The sequence below is a fragment of the Paramormyrops kingsleyae genome, chromosome 1, assembly GCF_048594095.1.
Source record: "Paramormyrops kingsleyae isolate MSU_618 chromosome 1, PKINGS_0.4, whole genome shotgun sequence".
Lineage (NCBI taxonomy): Eukaryota > Metazoa > Chordata > Actinopteri > Osteoglossiformes > Mormyridae > Paramormyrops > Paramormyrops kingsleyae.
This window is the reverse complement of record NC_132797.1, coordinates 66,619,377-66,637,466: the sequence shown is the minus strand read 5'-3', so window position 1 is coordinate 66,637,466 and position 18,090 is coordinate 66,619,377. Positions and strand designations below refer to the sequence as shown.

The window sequence follows — 18,090 nt, the reverse complement described above, 5'->3', positions numbered from 1 at the left end:
AGTGTCATAGTCTGTGAATGGTCAACAATGTGTTCTGAGTCTGAGAATGTCCTCTTGGTATCGTGGTCTGTGAATGGTCAGTAATGTATTATGAGAATGTCCTAACAGTATCGTGGCCAGTGAATGGTCAGTAATGTATTATAAGAATGTCCTAACAGTATCGTGGCCAGTGAATGGTCAGTAATGTATTATGAGAATGTCCTAACAGTATCGTGGCCAGTGAATGGTCAGTAATGTATTATGAGAATGTCCTAACAGTATCGTGGCCAGTGAATGGTCAGTAATGTATTATGAGAATGTCCTAACAGTATCGTGGCCAGTGAATGGCCAAACTGTGCTGCCAATGTCTTTTTAGTGTCCAAGCATGTGAATGGTCAACAATGTGTGCTGAGAATGTCCTCTTAGTATCACAGCCTGTAAATGGTCAAAACCATGTCCTGTCAGTGGATGCACAACTGTTTGTGTTTTTGATGCCCTCACCCTGTGAACCCCTAGCATCAATGCTTGTGAGTGAACAGTTTTGTGTCCTCCTGTTTACCTCCAGTGTCGCGGCCTGTGATTGGACGGCTCTGTTCTGGGCCTCTCCCCACTGCTGTTCAGCACTGCTCCATCCCCTGTCCGGAAGAGTGCCTGCTGTCACCGTGGTCCGCCTGGGGGCCGTGTCTGCATGACAATTGCTTGGAACCTCAGGGGAGGAAAGGTACATGGGCAAGAAAAAAACAAAAAACAAAAGCGTCATACAGTATGTTGAGTATTATATCAAAAATGAGGCATATCGGTCTTAGGTATTTACTGTTTCTTTGAGAAAAAAGGAGCAAACTAAGGTCTCACATTATCAGTCACTGTACATGTCTCTGTGCTGCCAAATTAGTCCAGCGTTTCCAAACATGGCGCCGTCCGCCTGCCTGCTTGGCCATGCGCAGACAGGAGGAGAGATGGAAGTAGATGTAGCATCGTGACGTAGGGAGATTGTCGGTGACTCAGTGGCGTCCCCTGTGACCATGACTTTGGGACGGGTTTTCAGCCGTGGAAGTGCCCTGCTGTAATTTATTGTCTCCTCGCAATCAAAATTGGACCAGAGGTTTCTTCAGTTCCTCTGAAATTTAATTTTAATCAGTATTATTTCTGTTAGTGTTTTATTTTCTTTTTCCGACAGGCAATAAGGCTAACAGGGTTGTTGGTAGCTGTGCATTACATAAGCAGTTCAACCCTTAGCCAGTTCTCAACCAGTCGGAAAGCACATTTCACCTGCTCTGTAAAGGTAAATGGAATCAAAAAAAAGAAAAACAGAAGGAAAAAATGTATATTATTATAGGTGCACTGTGTGGCATTTGATACTCTGTTTTCTGGTGTGAAAGCAGAAAGCCTTTCGACACGGCCATCCAAAAAGATGCTGGAACGCTGCATCACAGACAAAGAAACTGCAGCACAGCCCTGGCACGTGTCTGTTAGCCCCGTTTCAGCTCCATTGGGTGTCTGAGCTTTAAAGGGTTCGTCGTGTTGTTGCGTTTCCCTGGAAGCCCCATGCCAGTAACACCTTTAACAGGCAGCTTCTCACTGTTATTAACAAGCGTTTCACTGCATTCATGCGGACCACAGCAAGCTCCTGTTCCATGTAGAGGTGGCGTCTGAAACAAACTGTTTTTTTGATGAATACGGGTATTATTATCGGTGTATTTTTCACCTTCTGCTTCATTAGTCATGTATTTGTAAATTCATATTGTCATGGAAACGTGTGGAACATAAGGGGTAAGAACACTGAATTTAAAGCTCTTTTACAGTATGTGGTCAAGTGAGAGGAGAAGCAGTGACTTACAGTCTAAACAGAACTGAACCACAAAGTCATGCTCAAATAAGACTATAAAGGCTAGAGAACCCATAGTTGTTCATTTCCTGAGAGAGGGGGTTCTGCAGGACTCTTTTTCACGATATGGGGGTGCGGGATGGGTTGACTTTTGAGCCAAGGAGCTGGTCATGTAACTTACACTTACTTTGGAGGTAGGCTCCTGAAATCTTCAGAGAAGGCACCTGTCCTCCAGATTCCATATAGGTTCTGAATAATTCATAAAGGTTATTTGTCTAATAGTGTTCCTGAAATGCACAATTGTGACTTTTGGGAGAAACCCGAGTCTCCCACTTAATACTCATCAACAGTGCCATCTGGAACATAGAGGGACAGAGATGAAGAAATGGTAAAAATTTAACAGAGAAAAGTAAACTGATCAAGATGAACTGCGTGCTTATTAATAGCAAAACGTTTCGAAACATTCCTTTCACATTTCATAACCAATTACCCGGTACATGTTTGTGGTGAGTCTATCCCAGGAATCATAGGACACAAGACAGGGGAGATCCCCGCCTGCATACTAGCCAATCACAGGGCACAGTCACACACTATGAGCAAATCAGACACACCGACCCACCAATCCGTACATCTCTACACTGTAGGTGGTAACCCATGTTACACAGGAGAACGCAGAAGCTCCATACACAGAATCAGGAATGAGACAGACTCGGCCCTGGGGGAGATCAGGTCACAGTGCTAACAGCTGAGCCACCATAGTGTGTGGAAGCCTCTTAAAACAGCAGTCCGTTAATTATGTACAAAATATATAAATCTAAGGCCAAACCTCGGGACTTTTCAGATAAGCCTTCTATAAACCTTTTGTTACTAACTCAGTGAGTGCCATAAAGTGTTAATTAGCCATTTCTTTCTGAAGTAAGGTGATACTGTAGCTTCAAATTTCCGTAACAGCATTTAGTTTCACATAGTTTCATGAATTAATTTGATAAAGTCAAATCTAGTGAATCAAGAACCCAAATGCAACTGTTGGCTTTATATTGTACCATGTTAATCTGTGTGGAAAAAAAAAGTGCACTGTGCAGTTTTCACGTAGGGAATCAAATGGTTGTTTCCTGTACTTTTCCCAAATGTGTTTGCACAGGCCGGTGAAAAATTTTTAGCTATCCAATGACAATACACCTTTTTCAAAATAACCATTTATCATTTCCTAAGTTGGCTGGATATTGTATATTATCAGTCTTCGAATTGGGTGTAATGTTTAAGGATGACGCAGACATCGGTGACAAGATGCAGGAGTAGAATAAAAGTGCTAAATAAATGAACCAATCCAGTGCATTTAAATATGTAGGGTTTTCTGCTGGCTGAATTACATCCATTCCCCAGTGTGCCGCAGGTGTAATTGTATGGATTGAAACACCTTTAACTAACCATGGACTTTCTGGCCCTCCGAGATTTATTAGGGGAAGCTAGAATGGAAGGAAAAAAATCTGGTGGGTAAATACACTTACAATGCCAAGTCTTCCTGTTCCACGACGTTGATGTATTACTAGTGTTGCAGCTCATTTTGCAAAGTATCTGTAGAAACCTGTGGTAATTATCTCTGGAGCTCCGCCCACCACAGTCCCACCAGCTGGGAATCTGGAGGGGAATCAAATGATGTCTCCATGATGAGACGGCGATATCTGTTGGAGAAAAAAAATGAAAAATGTTCAGTATTAAGTAACAGGGAGATACCAAACATGGTTTGTCTGCTAAAGGTTCAAGGAAGTTGTTCCTTTTACTTTTCTCTTAGCTTCCTTTATTTGTTGTTTGTTTATACGCCTCATTCTATACTTTTTATATACCTCATTATACACTGTAGCAGTCAGCGGGGGAGCATAAGTCACAGCTATTATTTATGGTCATATCATGCCTACAGTACTTTACTACCGCACACCAGATCTTTGACTTCGGTTGGCTTTTATTTTTATTTAGCAGTGAACTTAACACAAAAAAGCAAACTATTCACACATTGCGTTTCAGTAGACACATTTTCACAAGTGTCCTAATGAATATGGAAATATTTTTGCTGCATGTCTTCAGTGTTCAGTGTTCTTATGGACTTCTGTAAACACTTCTGTTCCAAATGCATGTACCTTTTGTTTACCAAATCACGTTGTTTTATTGACTGCGAAACATAACCGTAGCATTGGCTTAATGTCATTCCGCCATTAGTGGAGTCATTTTAACACGAGTGTAACCTAACGTGTGAAAAGTTCGGGCATTGCATGGAGCATCAGCTGGTGTTGAAATGCACTGAAGATATATGAGTGGTTACAGGAGAGATGATCAGGGATGGGTCTGTTGCTACTTGGGACCCAACTCAAAAAGTCACTTTGGGGCCCACCTAGTGTAATGACTTTTTGTGGCCAACAGGGGTCCCCCAAACCTTAGGGGGCCTATGCAAACGTATGGTTTAAGTGGCGGTAATCACTGCCGTATATGCAAACCTGCGCATGGGATATTCTGCATAGCACTGCCACACCGAGTCTGGTAGCCCATGCTATTCCACATGCTAACACTAGGTTCCCCTTCTCCTCCCAGGTTTTAGGCAGAGACGGCGGCACGTGGTGCGTGAGCCCGCCTACACATCCCGCGGCTGCCCCCACCTCGTGGAGTCCATTCCGTGTGAGGATCCCGTTTGCTTCCGGTGGCACGTGGCGTTTGAGGAGCCCTGCGCACTCAGTGAAGGGGCCTGCGGGCCAGGCATCAAAAGCCAGAGCTTCATATGCGTCACCGCTCAAGGTACGGCACGTGACGGCCGCTCGTCACCCAAGCCGCGGGAAGTGGCCTGGGATTGGAGCAGAGCTCGGAGTGGCCTGGGATTGGAGCAGAGCTCGGAGTGGCCTGGGATTGGAGCAGAGCTCGGGGTGGCCTGGGATTGGAGCAGAGCTCGGGTGGACGGTGTGACCAGGATGTGCGGGAAAAAGCACCAAGTTAGCGGCGTTTCTCTTATTCTTTAGATGCGAAGACGTCGTGCGGTAAAATGCGACAGCAGGGGTTATGCGAGATGACTGTTGCTCATCTTTATGACCGATACTCCTAATTACATGGACAATTGAGATGTTTCATTATTGTCATAATAAGTTATGGGTGTGATTATTAAGGAGATGGCATAGGATCCAAATTAATCACCCTGTAACTAAGTTTGGCACAGTATGGCATGATCTCAGAAATTAATCATTGCCTTGAAATGGGGTCCAAAAAGAAAAATGCCAAACACTCAGTCTTTGTGTTTATTATGTGTGCATTTCCAGGCTAAATAGAGCCGCGTCCGTATATCTCGATCAGGGGAAATGGGGCATCAGGCAAATGAGGACATACTCCACACATATAACGCACAAGCTGAGAAGCCATGGGATCCGCTCCATCACTTCTCAGAAAGGAAAGCACTCTCACTAATCCAATCGGTCCGCAGTAGACGTGTGACACAATGAGGTTTGTCGCGCTCTCCCATTCTGTCGAAAAAACAAACGTGGCCTTCCGATCGGGCCTTTCAGTTCCAAGAACTGACAATTGAGTAACCTAGTCCCCAGTAATGATTGCAATTAATGTCAAAGTTACCTTCATTATTATTATAATGGGTTCATTAATAGTTGTGATTAAATTTGACAGTAAGTGTTATGGATTGCGATTGAAATTTGTTGCTAATGTCAAAGCAGAAAAGGCATACTGACAGTCCTTGTGGCAAAGGTAACATGCACACTGCGTTTCCGGGGGAAGTCCTATGTTGTTTGTGATATAATTTTCAGGAGAGAAGTGCAAGCAAGTTCAACATTTGCTATTGATTTGTTCCTAAGACTGAATACATCAAGGCTGGAGTGTGTGTGTTCCTGTGTGTGTGTGTGTGTGGGGGGGGGCTGTGCATGGGGCCCGAGTGTGAGCCCATGTGTGTGGAGGCCTCTCTCCACCAGCTCTCGCCCTTTAGCTGACTTGAAACGGTCTCTTGGTAAAAATCCAATCTTCTGGGAAGATGGAGGTAATGGGCAGCGGACTCAGAGAGAGACTGAAATGTCACCGTCAGCTGAAAGATCTTATGGGAAGTTGCCTCTGCTGACTGCACTGGCAGATTGAACGTGTGGCTCAAATTTTTTACATTTTTTTATTAGAGTCATAGTCCAAGTCTGCACTCCTGTCTTCTTCCCTGCAATGTACTTCCTTCACCAAGCAATCAGGTCATGTCGTGTGGGCCGCAGGGCTGTGATTAAACTACCTGTACTGTAAGAACAAAGACCATGGTGGCCTATGTAATATCATGTCAGGGATGTGGCTACAGGAAGGCAGGGGATGGGTATTTTCCACCAATCTGCCCTCCCAACAGAATGCCACCCCAACCTCCCAGCTGACAACTTTTGCTGTGATTCTTACTGTCACCCCCTATTTTCACCCATCCCCTAGTGTTGTAGTACTGGAGACCAGTCTTGGTCTTGAGACCACTTTTTTGCGGTCTTGGTCTCGTCTTGGAATCGACTTTATTTTGACTTGGTCTTGTCTCGGTCTTGGACATAGAGGACTAATTCCGAGACCAGTCAAGAACACTCATAAAAATACTTCAGTATGTATCACAAGGACTTAATATGCATCTGTTTGTTAACCTTTAGAACCAGACAAACTCAAAATGTGCTGATCTTTGCACCCATTAATCTCAGGCTCGTAACTTTGGCATATAATATTGGAATATATGTATAATGCACAGACGTGAATCGCACATCTTAGCAATCAAGAGAACTTACTCGATCTGGTCATCCAAGTTGCGACATTGAGCGCTAAAATATTCCAGAGTAATCCTGTGCACAATGAGGCATATACATATTTCTAACATTTTCCACGAAAAAGCACCCCTAATGATCCATAAAACATTGATAATATTCACATTAGATGGAAAACAAAGCACATATTCGCTTCCACAATGATCCACGCACTACTCTTCTGGGATTTTATCATTTATTTATTATAAGTCTATAAATAAAGGGATAAAAAAAAAGACTCAAAAATGGGCTGGAGTTCTACTAGAGATGACAACAAAGCACGGCATTCTATTTATTAGTAAGACAATTACTTGATATTTTCGCAATATTTATTCATAATAGTTCATATATGTATGCTGTCAAGCTCCATTAATACAGTCGAAATACACTCACCTAAAGGATTATTAGGAACACCTGTTCAATTTCTCATTAATGCAATTATCTAATCAACCAATCACATGGCAGTTGCTTCAATGCATTTAGGGGTGTGGTCCTGGTCAAGACAATCTCCTGAACTCCAAACTGAATGTCAGAATGGGAAAGAAAGGTGATTTAAGCAATTTTGAGAGTGGCATGGTTGTTGGTGCCAGACGGGCCGGTCTGAGTATTTCACAATCTGCTCAGTTACTGGGATTTTCACGCACAACCATTTCTAGGGTTTACAAAGAATGGTGTGCAAAGGGAAAAACATCCAGCAGTCCTGTGGGCGAAAATGCCTTGTTGATGCTAGAGGTCAGAGGAGAATGGGCCGACTGATTCAAGCTGATAGAAGAGCAACTTTGACTGAAATAACCACTCGTTACAACCGAGGTATGCAGCAAAGCATTTGTGAAGCCACAACACGCACAACCTTGAGGCGGATGGGCTACAACAGTAGAAGACCCCACCGGGTACCACTCATCTCCACTACAAATAGGAAAAAGAGGCTACAATTTGCACGAGCTCACCAAAATTGGACAGTTGAAGACTGGAAAAATGTTGCCTGGTCTGATGAGTCTCGATTTCTGTTGAGACATTCAAATGGTAGAGTCAGAATTTGGCGTAAACAGAATGAGAACATGGATCCATCATGCCTTGTTACCACTGTGCAGGCTGATGGTGGTGGTGTAATATTTTCTTGGCACACTTTAGGCCCCTTAGTGCCAATTGGGCATCGTTTAAATGCCACGGCCTACCTGAGCATTGTTTCTGACCATGTCCATCCCTTTATGACCACCATGTACCCATCCTCTGATGGCTACTTCCAGCAGGATAATGCACCATGTCACAAAGCTCAAATCATTTCAAATTGGTTTCTTGAACATGACAATGAGTTCACTGTACTAAAATGGCCCCCACAGTCACCAGATCTCAACCCAATAGAGCATCTTTGGGATGTGGTGGAACGGGAGCTTCGTGCCCTGGATGTGCATCCCACAAATCTCCATCAACTGCAAGATGCTATCCTATCAATATGGGCCAACATTTCTAAAGAATGCTTTCAGCACCTTGTTGAATCAATGCCACGTAGAATTAAGGCAGTTCTGAAGGCGAAAGGGAGTCAAACACCGTATTAGTATGGTGTTCCTAATAATCCTTTAGGTGAGTGTAGAACGCACCCATTGTGTAATTGGAACACCCTCTACATGTAAACACAATGACGTGCTACAGTGTTGGTTTGTTGTTTGAAGCTAATATGCCGACTAAAAGTTTCCTTCTGAAATTTCACTTCACCAATCATAGAGTGTATAACCAAAAAAAAAAAAAGAAACATTTTTTTGTGATAAACATTCAGCATTAGACCCTAAAACCGTTTGTTGTGCCTGTGTTTATTCAGTGGATCATAAACTAAACAATGCATTTCTATTTCAGTTTCCATCAGATGTTATTCAGATATATAATCATACTTTGCAGTCTATCTGATAACTTCAAGTTACCAAATGGATGTGAAATCAAACATATTTATTTCTGCCTGGCACTAACCATGTATTCCTTCACAATACTAAGTCATAGAAAGATCCCCAATGACAACCCTGAATTCCCACATCACAGAGACTCTAATCTCAACATTTCTAAGATTTTATTTGTAGTGTATGCAAATTTTTATATTGAGAAATTTCAATAGGTGCAACTAGTTTCTCCTCATAAGGATGATATGAAGCCTGTGTCAGAATTTACATACCTGTATCACATTATGACATATCTGAGTAGCCGAGAATGTCCTGAAAAAAAATAAAATAAATAAAACTCATGTACATACTGTACATCGTAATAAGCCTAAATCAAAGAGATAGAAAAATGCTCAAAAATGGATAGATTTCAAAGGGTTAATTAACACAGTACTGTGATTGGGTGTAAAATGTCCTTCTTCAAAGTTCAAATGCAACCAATAAGGTGTGTCTTGTTTGAAAAAAAGAAAGTACAGAAGCAAGTGTCTTGTGTTGTGTTAAGTAAACTCAAACATTGACTGTTGACTTCACTTGGTCTAGCCCTGCCTTGGTCTTGTCTCAGTCTCACTCTGCCTTGGTCTTGTTTCGGTCTTGATTCACTCTGGTCTTCGTAATGACTTGGTCGTGGTTTAGGTGCTCTTGACTACATCACTTGACTACATCCCAGCCACCACCCCCCCCCCCACCAGTCAGCAGCCACACCGCAATTTGAACAATGGTGCCAACCCATCACCCCCAAATGCATCGTAATTACACAAGTGTACCATGTAAAAACATTTTCAACTTAAATGAAGTCCGTTATGGGAATTCCATGACAGAGGGATGAGAGGATGAAATGTGGACTTCCAGGTATAGATAGAGAAGAATGAACCGAAGATGGCAGGAGGTAAATACACAGGAAAACGAAAGGGACCGTGGGTCTGTGGTCTCAGGTCCAGAGGGAACACAGAACCTCATTTTAATGATAAGTAATTAGACACAGGTGAAGGAAAGTGCTTGCTGCCTTATCTCACCCTATCCTTAGATATCCATGCTTTTCAAGCCATACAATGACGAAACACTCACATTTGTCTCCTCCTTATGAAAGGAAAACAAAACATTGACTACAGGAAATATTTGCTAAATATATGAACTTACAGCCAATAAACTAGGCACATTTATATTTCATGGTGCATTTTCAAAGCTACCAGTGTTACGCATCGCAGCAGTAGTTTTATTTTATTAAAATGGCAGAATATACTGGGTATTTTTGTAATTTTTCTCAAAATGCATACTTGGAGGGTGACAGTTTGGCAGCATTGTTCGCTGGCCTGGCCACATCGATTTATTTAGTGGACTTTATTGAAGGCAGTTTAGCTGGGCACCAACTGCTGCTCTATTCAATAAATATTACAAGCACTGTATTCTTTCCATGTTTGCAGTTTCTGGAAATGAAATTCCGCTTCTGCCAGCACTCAAGCAAGGATTTTTTTTTTAAAGGATCAGGGAATCTCGTTGTGGTGCTTTAGTTTTGTTTGAAGTGCCATACACACATGCGATACCGCTCGCAAATATTGCCTTTCCCAAGCTACCCGTGCGACATTCTCTCAGAAATGATGGACACATTTCAAATGCAGTGGGAAATGCTGAAACTGCCCACTCGCTCGCTCGAGATACTGAGTATTAATATTATTATAATAATTATTATTATTATTAAATGAGAAGAGGAAGGATTTATTACCGGACCATAGAAGAATTCCTGTAGCACAACTCCATTCCTCTTCCCGAATTCACCTTCAATCAAGGACCCTCAAGAAACCTTCATAACATTCTCATTACTTAAACTTTGCATTGGAACTCTTAGTACTGCCCTGATCCGCTCTTATCCACAATGTAATTATTTCAAACAAAAAGCCAAACTGTTTCCAGGGCCCTGAGAGGATATATTCCTCTCCACAGATTTGGGTACCTGAACAGTTTATTACCTCTGGCGATATGTTGTTGGGTGAAGTGCTGTCAGATGCCTGCAAGCTATTGAAAACTGTAATTGCAAGTGATACATTGTGAACACCAGGGGACATTTGTATTGTATTGCTCCTTCTCAATATACATGCAAGGATGCCTGTAAGAACGGTGTTTTATTCTTCCCAGAGAATATACATGTACCGTTTTCTCCTGAATGTATATTCCCCCAGAAGCAAAAGCTCACCAGGCAGAACCGCTGTGGGCTGATTATACTAGACGACCGGAAAATAAGAACCCTAACTCCTTGATTATTATGGCCAATTTTAATGACCCAGATCTGAAAAGCGTGACGCAAATGCAAGTAGTTACCAGGCCATAGAGGAGAAAAGACCATATCATTGTTACAAATTCCCTACACACTGAGATCATCCTTGTATACCACTGGGAACTATGTAGCTGTTACCTACATACAAGCAAAAATTGAAATTAGATAAACCAATAATAAACACGGTTTGTAAGACCACTGAGGCATCTGAGACATACCATGACTGCCTTGATTGCTAATGAGTCCTTGGACACTGTGACCTCCTGCATCACTTTCCTTGAAGAGATCCGTATTCCTAGTGGAGCCATTGTGTGAAAAAACAAAGACCAAACCATAGTTCACCAGGGAGTCGGGCATAATTGCTCTGGAAGGACAGCAAAAGACAACACGATGATAATCTAAAACAACGCTTTGCCATAAATTCCACTGCTCCCCTGGAAAGACCAGAAAGGCATTACCAGTTAAAGGGAAGCTACAGTATACTGCAAACCCACTCTCTGCTTAACAATGGCAGCAACTTTTCCTGGAGATGTGAAACCTGACAGATCCCACACCCCCAGGACTCTCACAGCCCTTCCGCCACACCATCGAACCTTTAAAGGCCTTTGTCACTCTCTCCCAGCTTCCACCGGCCAAATGACAACCTTGCAGACCAACTCAGCCCAGCTCCCTTCCTCCTTATTAAACAACAGGAGCTCCACACACTTTTGAAGAAACAGAAATGCAGGAAAGCATCTGACACCGGCCTGGCCTCCCCAATACAATAAAACACTATACTGACCAGCAAGCCCCAGACACAGATATATTGAACCTTTGGTTCACTTGTGCATTGTCTTTGCCTTCAATTCTTCCATTATTTTTCTAGTTCCAGCAAGGATGAAATCAACCTCAGGGACTACAGACTTATTGCACTTCTAAAAACATTTAAACATTCGATTCTCTCCTGCTTCAAATCCAGCACAGAGTTGGTCATTGACCCCCTAGAGTTACAGGGCTTACAGGTCAATGGTCAATACTCTCCATTCACATGGATCTTCACTGTCCCTTAGGCACATGTGCTTGGACCCTGTTTGTGGATTTTAAGCTCCGCTTTAAGCTGTATTATTTCCAATCTGTCCCAGATGACTGTGATTTGCCCCTATGTGTCAGTGGATCAATACCTTCTTCACTAATAGGAAGCAGTGTATTCTGTTAAGCTTCTATTGTACCTTAACAGTGCTGCCTGTCTCTCCCCTGCTTCACTCTGGTGCTTCACTCTTTATGCACTAATGACTGCACCTACAGAGATTAATTTAGCGTATTAAAAGATGAAGCTGGCAGATGACAGCGCCTTCATCGGCCTCGTCACAGATGATGATGCGACGATGTACCGGAGAGAGGCATCTTTGTGTGCCAACAAAAACGTAGAGCTGACTGGCATCAAAACAGCACAAATGACAAGCGACTTTCCAGAAACACCCCCTGTCATTGTCTCTTCAGAGAAATTAATAATGCAGTGGCCAGGGAATTTAGTTTTTTTTTTTAATTCTTGAAGGCCATCATCTCCAGCACATTCAAATGGGCTCAGAACCTCATCACCACCATGAGGAAGGTATGGAGAAAAAAAAAAACACGATCACCCAAGACGATTTTATACAATTTGGTATGGCTAACATTGAAATTCAAGTCCTTCAGCACTTTCTGGTTTGGCTCATATCTGCTTATTCAAAGGGCAAACAGCAGCATGCTATGAGATCTGCAGGAACAGCGGCTGGCTGCAGTCTCCCCTCCACTAAGAATTTGCATAACATCAGCGTAAGGAAGTGTGTTGCCCACCCCTCCCACTCATACATTCATAACCTGTTCCTAATTCTCAGTTTTGGAAAATGCTTAAAATCAGAACCAATCATGGAAATCACAGTCAATCAACACCTGCACTCCTCATTTCCCTAAATTCCTCATCAACATGAAATCCTAGACCAATTATGCTCTTTGTATGTAGCAATTCCTACCCAGACTGCAAGTTTTTGCATTAATTTGCACGAATACCATTTTTTTAGAGTACATGTTTACATTGGTTACTTAGGCCTACTAGACTACTTCGAGTTCTGTTTGAGACGTCTTCACCTTCATTTGTATCTTTTTATTTAGCAGAGCACTCCTGAATGCATTAAGACTAATTCTATGTGCAAGACAATCAACATGCTGAATAAGGCAGGTTATATAGGACTGTGATCTTTTTAGTAAGAATGGTTTGGAAGTAACAATTTGTATTATGCTTGTTTTGATTTATGTGGTGCTTCATGCACTGCCAAAGTCACTAGTCTCTGAAATTTCTAATGGCTTTCTGTTGAGCTGACAATGGTATTAAACACCTATAGAATTGCAGACCAATTCAGCAATCATTTGACACTTGGGAGTTTATAAACCGTAGAATCGAGCAGTAATTAGGGGTGACGTCAATAGTGGGATTTTTGAAAATGGCGGTTAGATTCCTAACTAAGCAGTACGTGCTAAGCAATCAATTTTCTCATATGTTTCTCATTTCCCCACCCGATTTTGAGTTTATTTGTTAATTTATTTTCAAGGTTTTAATCATGGAAAATCTTTAGTTTAATAGTGTTTCCTGTCATGTGACTGATCCTGTGCTAGATAAGTTAGGAGACTGAAAGATGGATGATTGGTGGCTACATTAAAAATAAAACAGATCCAACGGTTTATAGATTTTCTTCTGGTTCCTGTTTGTTGTGTGCTGCCATAACAGTATATCTCTGTTTTGCTGTAGTGCAATTCCCAAATGCATTGTGATGCTAATACCTAGTTAACTTCACCAAAGAACCATTTCTTTTAAACCCATTGATAATTAACATGGTGCATTACACATCTCTTTTATTAACATGAAAGCCGGCCCAGCCATTAATCATAGCATGCTTCTTGAGGCTTACTTGTGGTTCTCTACGGGCTCTGGTATACCTTAGTGGGCAGGGCTGCAGCCTTTAACATGAGCTTCGGGTTTCACAAATGTCTCTCCCCAACAGTGTCACTAAATTGGTATCAGTGATGGATAAGTAGAACTGACTTCATGCATGTGCACATCTAAAACTAAAATAAAACTGTATTTATTGCTGCGTTTCTTTCTTTATGTACCTTTGTTACAAAACCTTCCACATACAGTACTTCTTCAACCTTTTATTTAAGGAGCCATCGTTCCTCTTTGATACAGTGCTGGATTCTCTGAAGATGATTTATTTCTTACCCAAGTAAACCTTTCTTGGTAAAATGTTTTTTGGTAACACATTACTTAAAGCAATCATGTATAATGCATTATAGATGCCTTCATTCATATAGTATTATAAACATGGCTATAATTATTTATATAAAAGAATAGCACATTATACCCATGTTTATTATGCATTATGAACGCTCTATGAAGCTGTCATCTATAATGCACTATAGATACCTTCATAATGCATTATAATGGCGTATACTGACCATTATCATGCATTATGAAGGTATCTATAATGCATTATGATGACTGCTTTAAGTGAAGTGTTGCCAATTTTTGTTATATATACTATTATCAAATGCAATCAACAAGATGCATCCATAAATGAAAAATGATTTGTTCATAACAATTAATACTTTTGGTATTATGGAACATATCCAGTCAAAAGTTTAATCAATCCATGTGGCATATCCCAACAGTGGAAAATGCCATGTTAGATCATATGTGCTGAATCCAGGAGTTATTCTGAGAGAAGTTCCTGAGCCTACGGAAAGACATTTTATGGTTATTTACAGTATATTCTTTTATGTGAAAGACATCTGTTGTCTTCTGTCAGTTAATAGGTGAATTATGGTGGATGTGCAGGGAATGGATATTATTGTGTGCCAGAAGATCAATGTGGGGGGTGGATATGATTCTGTTCAGTCATATCTCAGGCACTCAGGTCTTACTGCAGATGGGCAAAATCTATATAGTGGCAATCTCCTGATTACGCCACATGTTGTGTCAATATTCCCTTATATATTGGCAAATAAAACCATTTTTGCTATTACCCTTAAGGTGTATAGCAGTAAGGCTGCCTGCCTTTTCACCTTGCAAGACGGAAGCTGGGAAGTTGAGATGAATACACCAGGATCAGGGGCATTTCCGTATATTGGAGGCCTCTTAGCTTTCTTCGCATGCTTCTTTTTTCTTCCAGTGCTATCTAACAGTCCTATGGGGTCAGTGAAGGAATGTCCAGTAGGAATCCTAAATCCACTCACCCCCCCCCGCCCCGCCCCGCCCCGCACAAGCTGTCTTGTTAGCCAGCGTAGTGCTCAGGCCCTTGGGTGGGAAAAGCCGTTAGCTTGTGGAGACAGGGCAAATTAAGTGGAGCGATTCTATCAGGGAAGCGACATGCTGGAGCGTATGGGTCCCTGCAGCCTAGCACATCTCCCGTTACAGCCCCTGGCAGCAGACCTGTTAGCCACTCCCAGGTGGTGCACTTAACTATCACCGAAACATGGAGGCAAATAAATGCAAAGGGACAGTCGCTTTGTGGGAACTGTTTTTAGTGACATTTTAGTGAAGTAGCCTTAAACTCTGCTAAAACAGTGGGAAATGACCAAGAAAAGCCCGCAAGGAAAATGTGCAAAGAAAGTACCATAAAGTTCAGAAGAGAACGTCTTAATCATAGTGTCTGTGAGTGTACTGTAGACCTCCTGTATCCACTGTAAAACATCCAATCTGTGTAACAATATGTTTTTTAATTGTTCCTTCATCCTTTGAGGGGTATAAAAAGCATGATTTTCATTGCTCTGTCATCCCTTGATGCATGATATTTTTTTATTGCTCTATCATCTATTGAGTATTAGGCTAAAACATTCCTTTCATTCAATAGAGTTCATTACTGTACAGTACTGTATAATGTACAATGTGCTTTTATTATTATTGTCTTTTAATGTTGGTAATGTGTTACTGTGTGCAATTTCTCAATAACCATATACAAGTACAGGAAAATCACCTTCTATGTGGGGTCTGTGGATGGTTCGCCATTATCGGTTTTGTGGTTTTGGCTAACTGTGGTGGGTCTTGGCTATAGGCTGTAAGGTGTATGTAACCATAATCCTTTGCTGCCATTTTAACAATATGCTCATGATGAGCTTTTAATATCTTTTTTGTCATCTTTTTCATGAATTTGAAAGCAGCATTGTTTCAGTTGGGTTTTTTTAGGTGAGGTTCTTAGTGTTGCCTTCTAATGGAGTGTCTCTTGGGAGCGTCTATAAGCTTTGTGATTCAGGGGTAAAGGTTTGATTATGTGCTAAGGAACCGAAAAAGTCAGTCAGTAGCTCGCTGTGTCATTTGTGTTCCATAGGGTTTCAATTCTAGATAAAGAAAGAATTCATTACTCATGCTTTATTCTATCCATCCATCTTCCATAAGCATTTATTCAGCACAGGGTCATGGACAGCCCATCCCAGAAAGCACAGGGTGCAATGCAGGGAACAACCTGAAAGTTTAAACCTTCATTTTTATACCTAAGTACGGATCTGCTGATCTTCTCATAGATATTTCCTGAAAGACTTTTGTAAAATCTTACTGAAGGCTAGTACTTGCAGTACAGATGAGCTGGAAGTAGTATTTTCATTTTACAGTTTAATTTTAAACATGTGGTTTGGGTGGAGAAATTATACACGCACACATATACACAAACTCAGGTAAGTGCAAGTTCTTATTTGTGACAAATATGAATAAACTAATTATACCACGTAAGTATTTGAGGTTTTCAAGTGTTATGTTATATATAATATATGGAATTATTTTGGATTAATTATTAATCATTGAACATCTGCACCTGCCGGAAGATATGTTAAGTGAATTAATCAGACCCCAGGTCGGATACATAGAGGGTCACAGTCACAGAGGTACATGTCAAACTACATAAACTATATTTGTGTTGGCACAGGTAGTTTGTCACCTAGGCGAAGTGTTGAGACTGCAGATCAGCATGTCGCCCAGCTGGCTCGTTGCCACTTTCCTGTTCACGGTACTCAAACACACCAACACTAATTCTGCACCTTTACACCAACAAAAAAGTAAAAGGGGAAAGAGAACATCCAAATATCCAAAGCACAGTTTAATATTTAAGCATTAAGATTTTTTTCAAAGCCCAAGGCCTTTATTTTGATTTGATTCCAAATCTAGTTGCTTAACAAATTTTCTGTCTGCATTGTGATTGATACATAATTATTGTAATGCAGAATCATTTGTTCTTAATTTGAATAAAAGTGACAGTAGTCTGGTGAATGACCTTTCTTTCTCATTGGCTGTCCTGCCAATGCAGTGTTACAGTTAATTCTGATGGATCCTGGAGTCTTTCCTTTGATTCCAGGCAGTTATTCCTCATTCTTCTTGTTCAACCACAGTATATAATGACAAGCAGTAGGATATGGGGATAAGGGCTTCATATGCATTGTTTTTTTAAAACTTTTGAACATTCACTCTAGATTAAGTTTGTGCAGCTCACTGACTTAATGTAAATCAATATGCTGAATAATGATTCGTGAGGAGATTAATATTACTTTTGAACATTTAAAGATAGCATTTTGGGCTTTAAAAGCTTTTTGAAAGAGGTATTAATTTTCATAAACCATAGCATAGTTCCCATCAGAGTAATCTGATGATGTCGACATCTTAAACGCTGTTTTGTATTTAATAAATTTGAATACTTTGCAAATTACTTTTTTGTAATTTCATATGTGAAAAATCTCCTATGAATCCACTCTTATTGGAAGCGGCTTGTGAAACATTCCTTGTTTTATTACATGTTAATCCTAAAAGAGGACATTTTAATCTTTAAAAATGTGAATGCACTGTCTGTATATCTACATGCTGAAAACATAAATCTTTGACATCAGCTGACAAGGGGACATTAAAAATCCTCCAGACAACTGCCAGAAAATAAATATAAGAAATTTACAAGTACATCTGTAAATTATAAACAAATATAATAACTTTCAGAAAAAAACATTTGTTTTCTAAAGTAATTTAAATATATTGTGAACCCGTGTTAGGGTTGGCACGTACCTGTCCCTTAGAATATGGGATCGTCCCTTATTGAAAAACAAAACTGCTGCATCCCATATTAAGGCCTTTTCACACCAAATCGAACTTCGTGTAAAAAGATCTTAATGTGTAATAAATGTGTAATAAAGACTAAAATTTTAAGTAGTCAAAACAGGCAAAACAAATACACGTGTACTGTCGAGTTTAATGGTAAAATCTGGCTCCATATTTGTGGAATTCGGAGTCCGTAAGAATGCAAACAATATATTAAC

General features: G+C 40.9%; 1 protein-coding gene across 6 annotated transcripts in view; it reads left to right on the top strand.

Annotated features, from left to right (window-relative positions):
• The window catches only part of thsd7ba (thrombospondin, type I, domain containing 7Ba), a 166,676-nt gene that overhangs the window by 90,007 nt on the left and 58,579 nt on the right, over nucleotides 1–18,090 (top strand). For all 6 annotated transcript variants that reach the window (XM_072718076.1, XM_072718079.1, XM_072718077.1 and 3 more), the window contains 2 exons: nucleotides 545–700; nucleotides 4,388–4,588. In XM_072718076.1, the coding sequence (XP_072574177.1) occupies nucleotides 545–700; nucleotides 4,388–4,588 (357 nt within the window). The remainder of the gene's footprint in view (nucleotides 1–544; nucleotides 701–4,387; nucleotides 4,589–18,090) is intronic.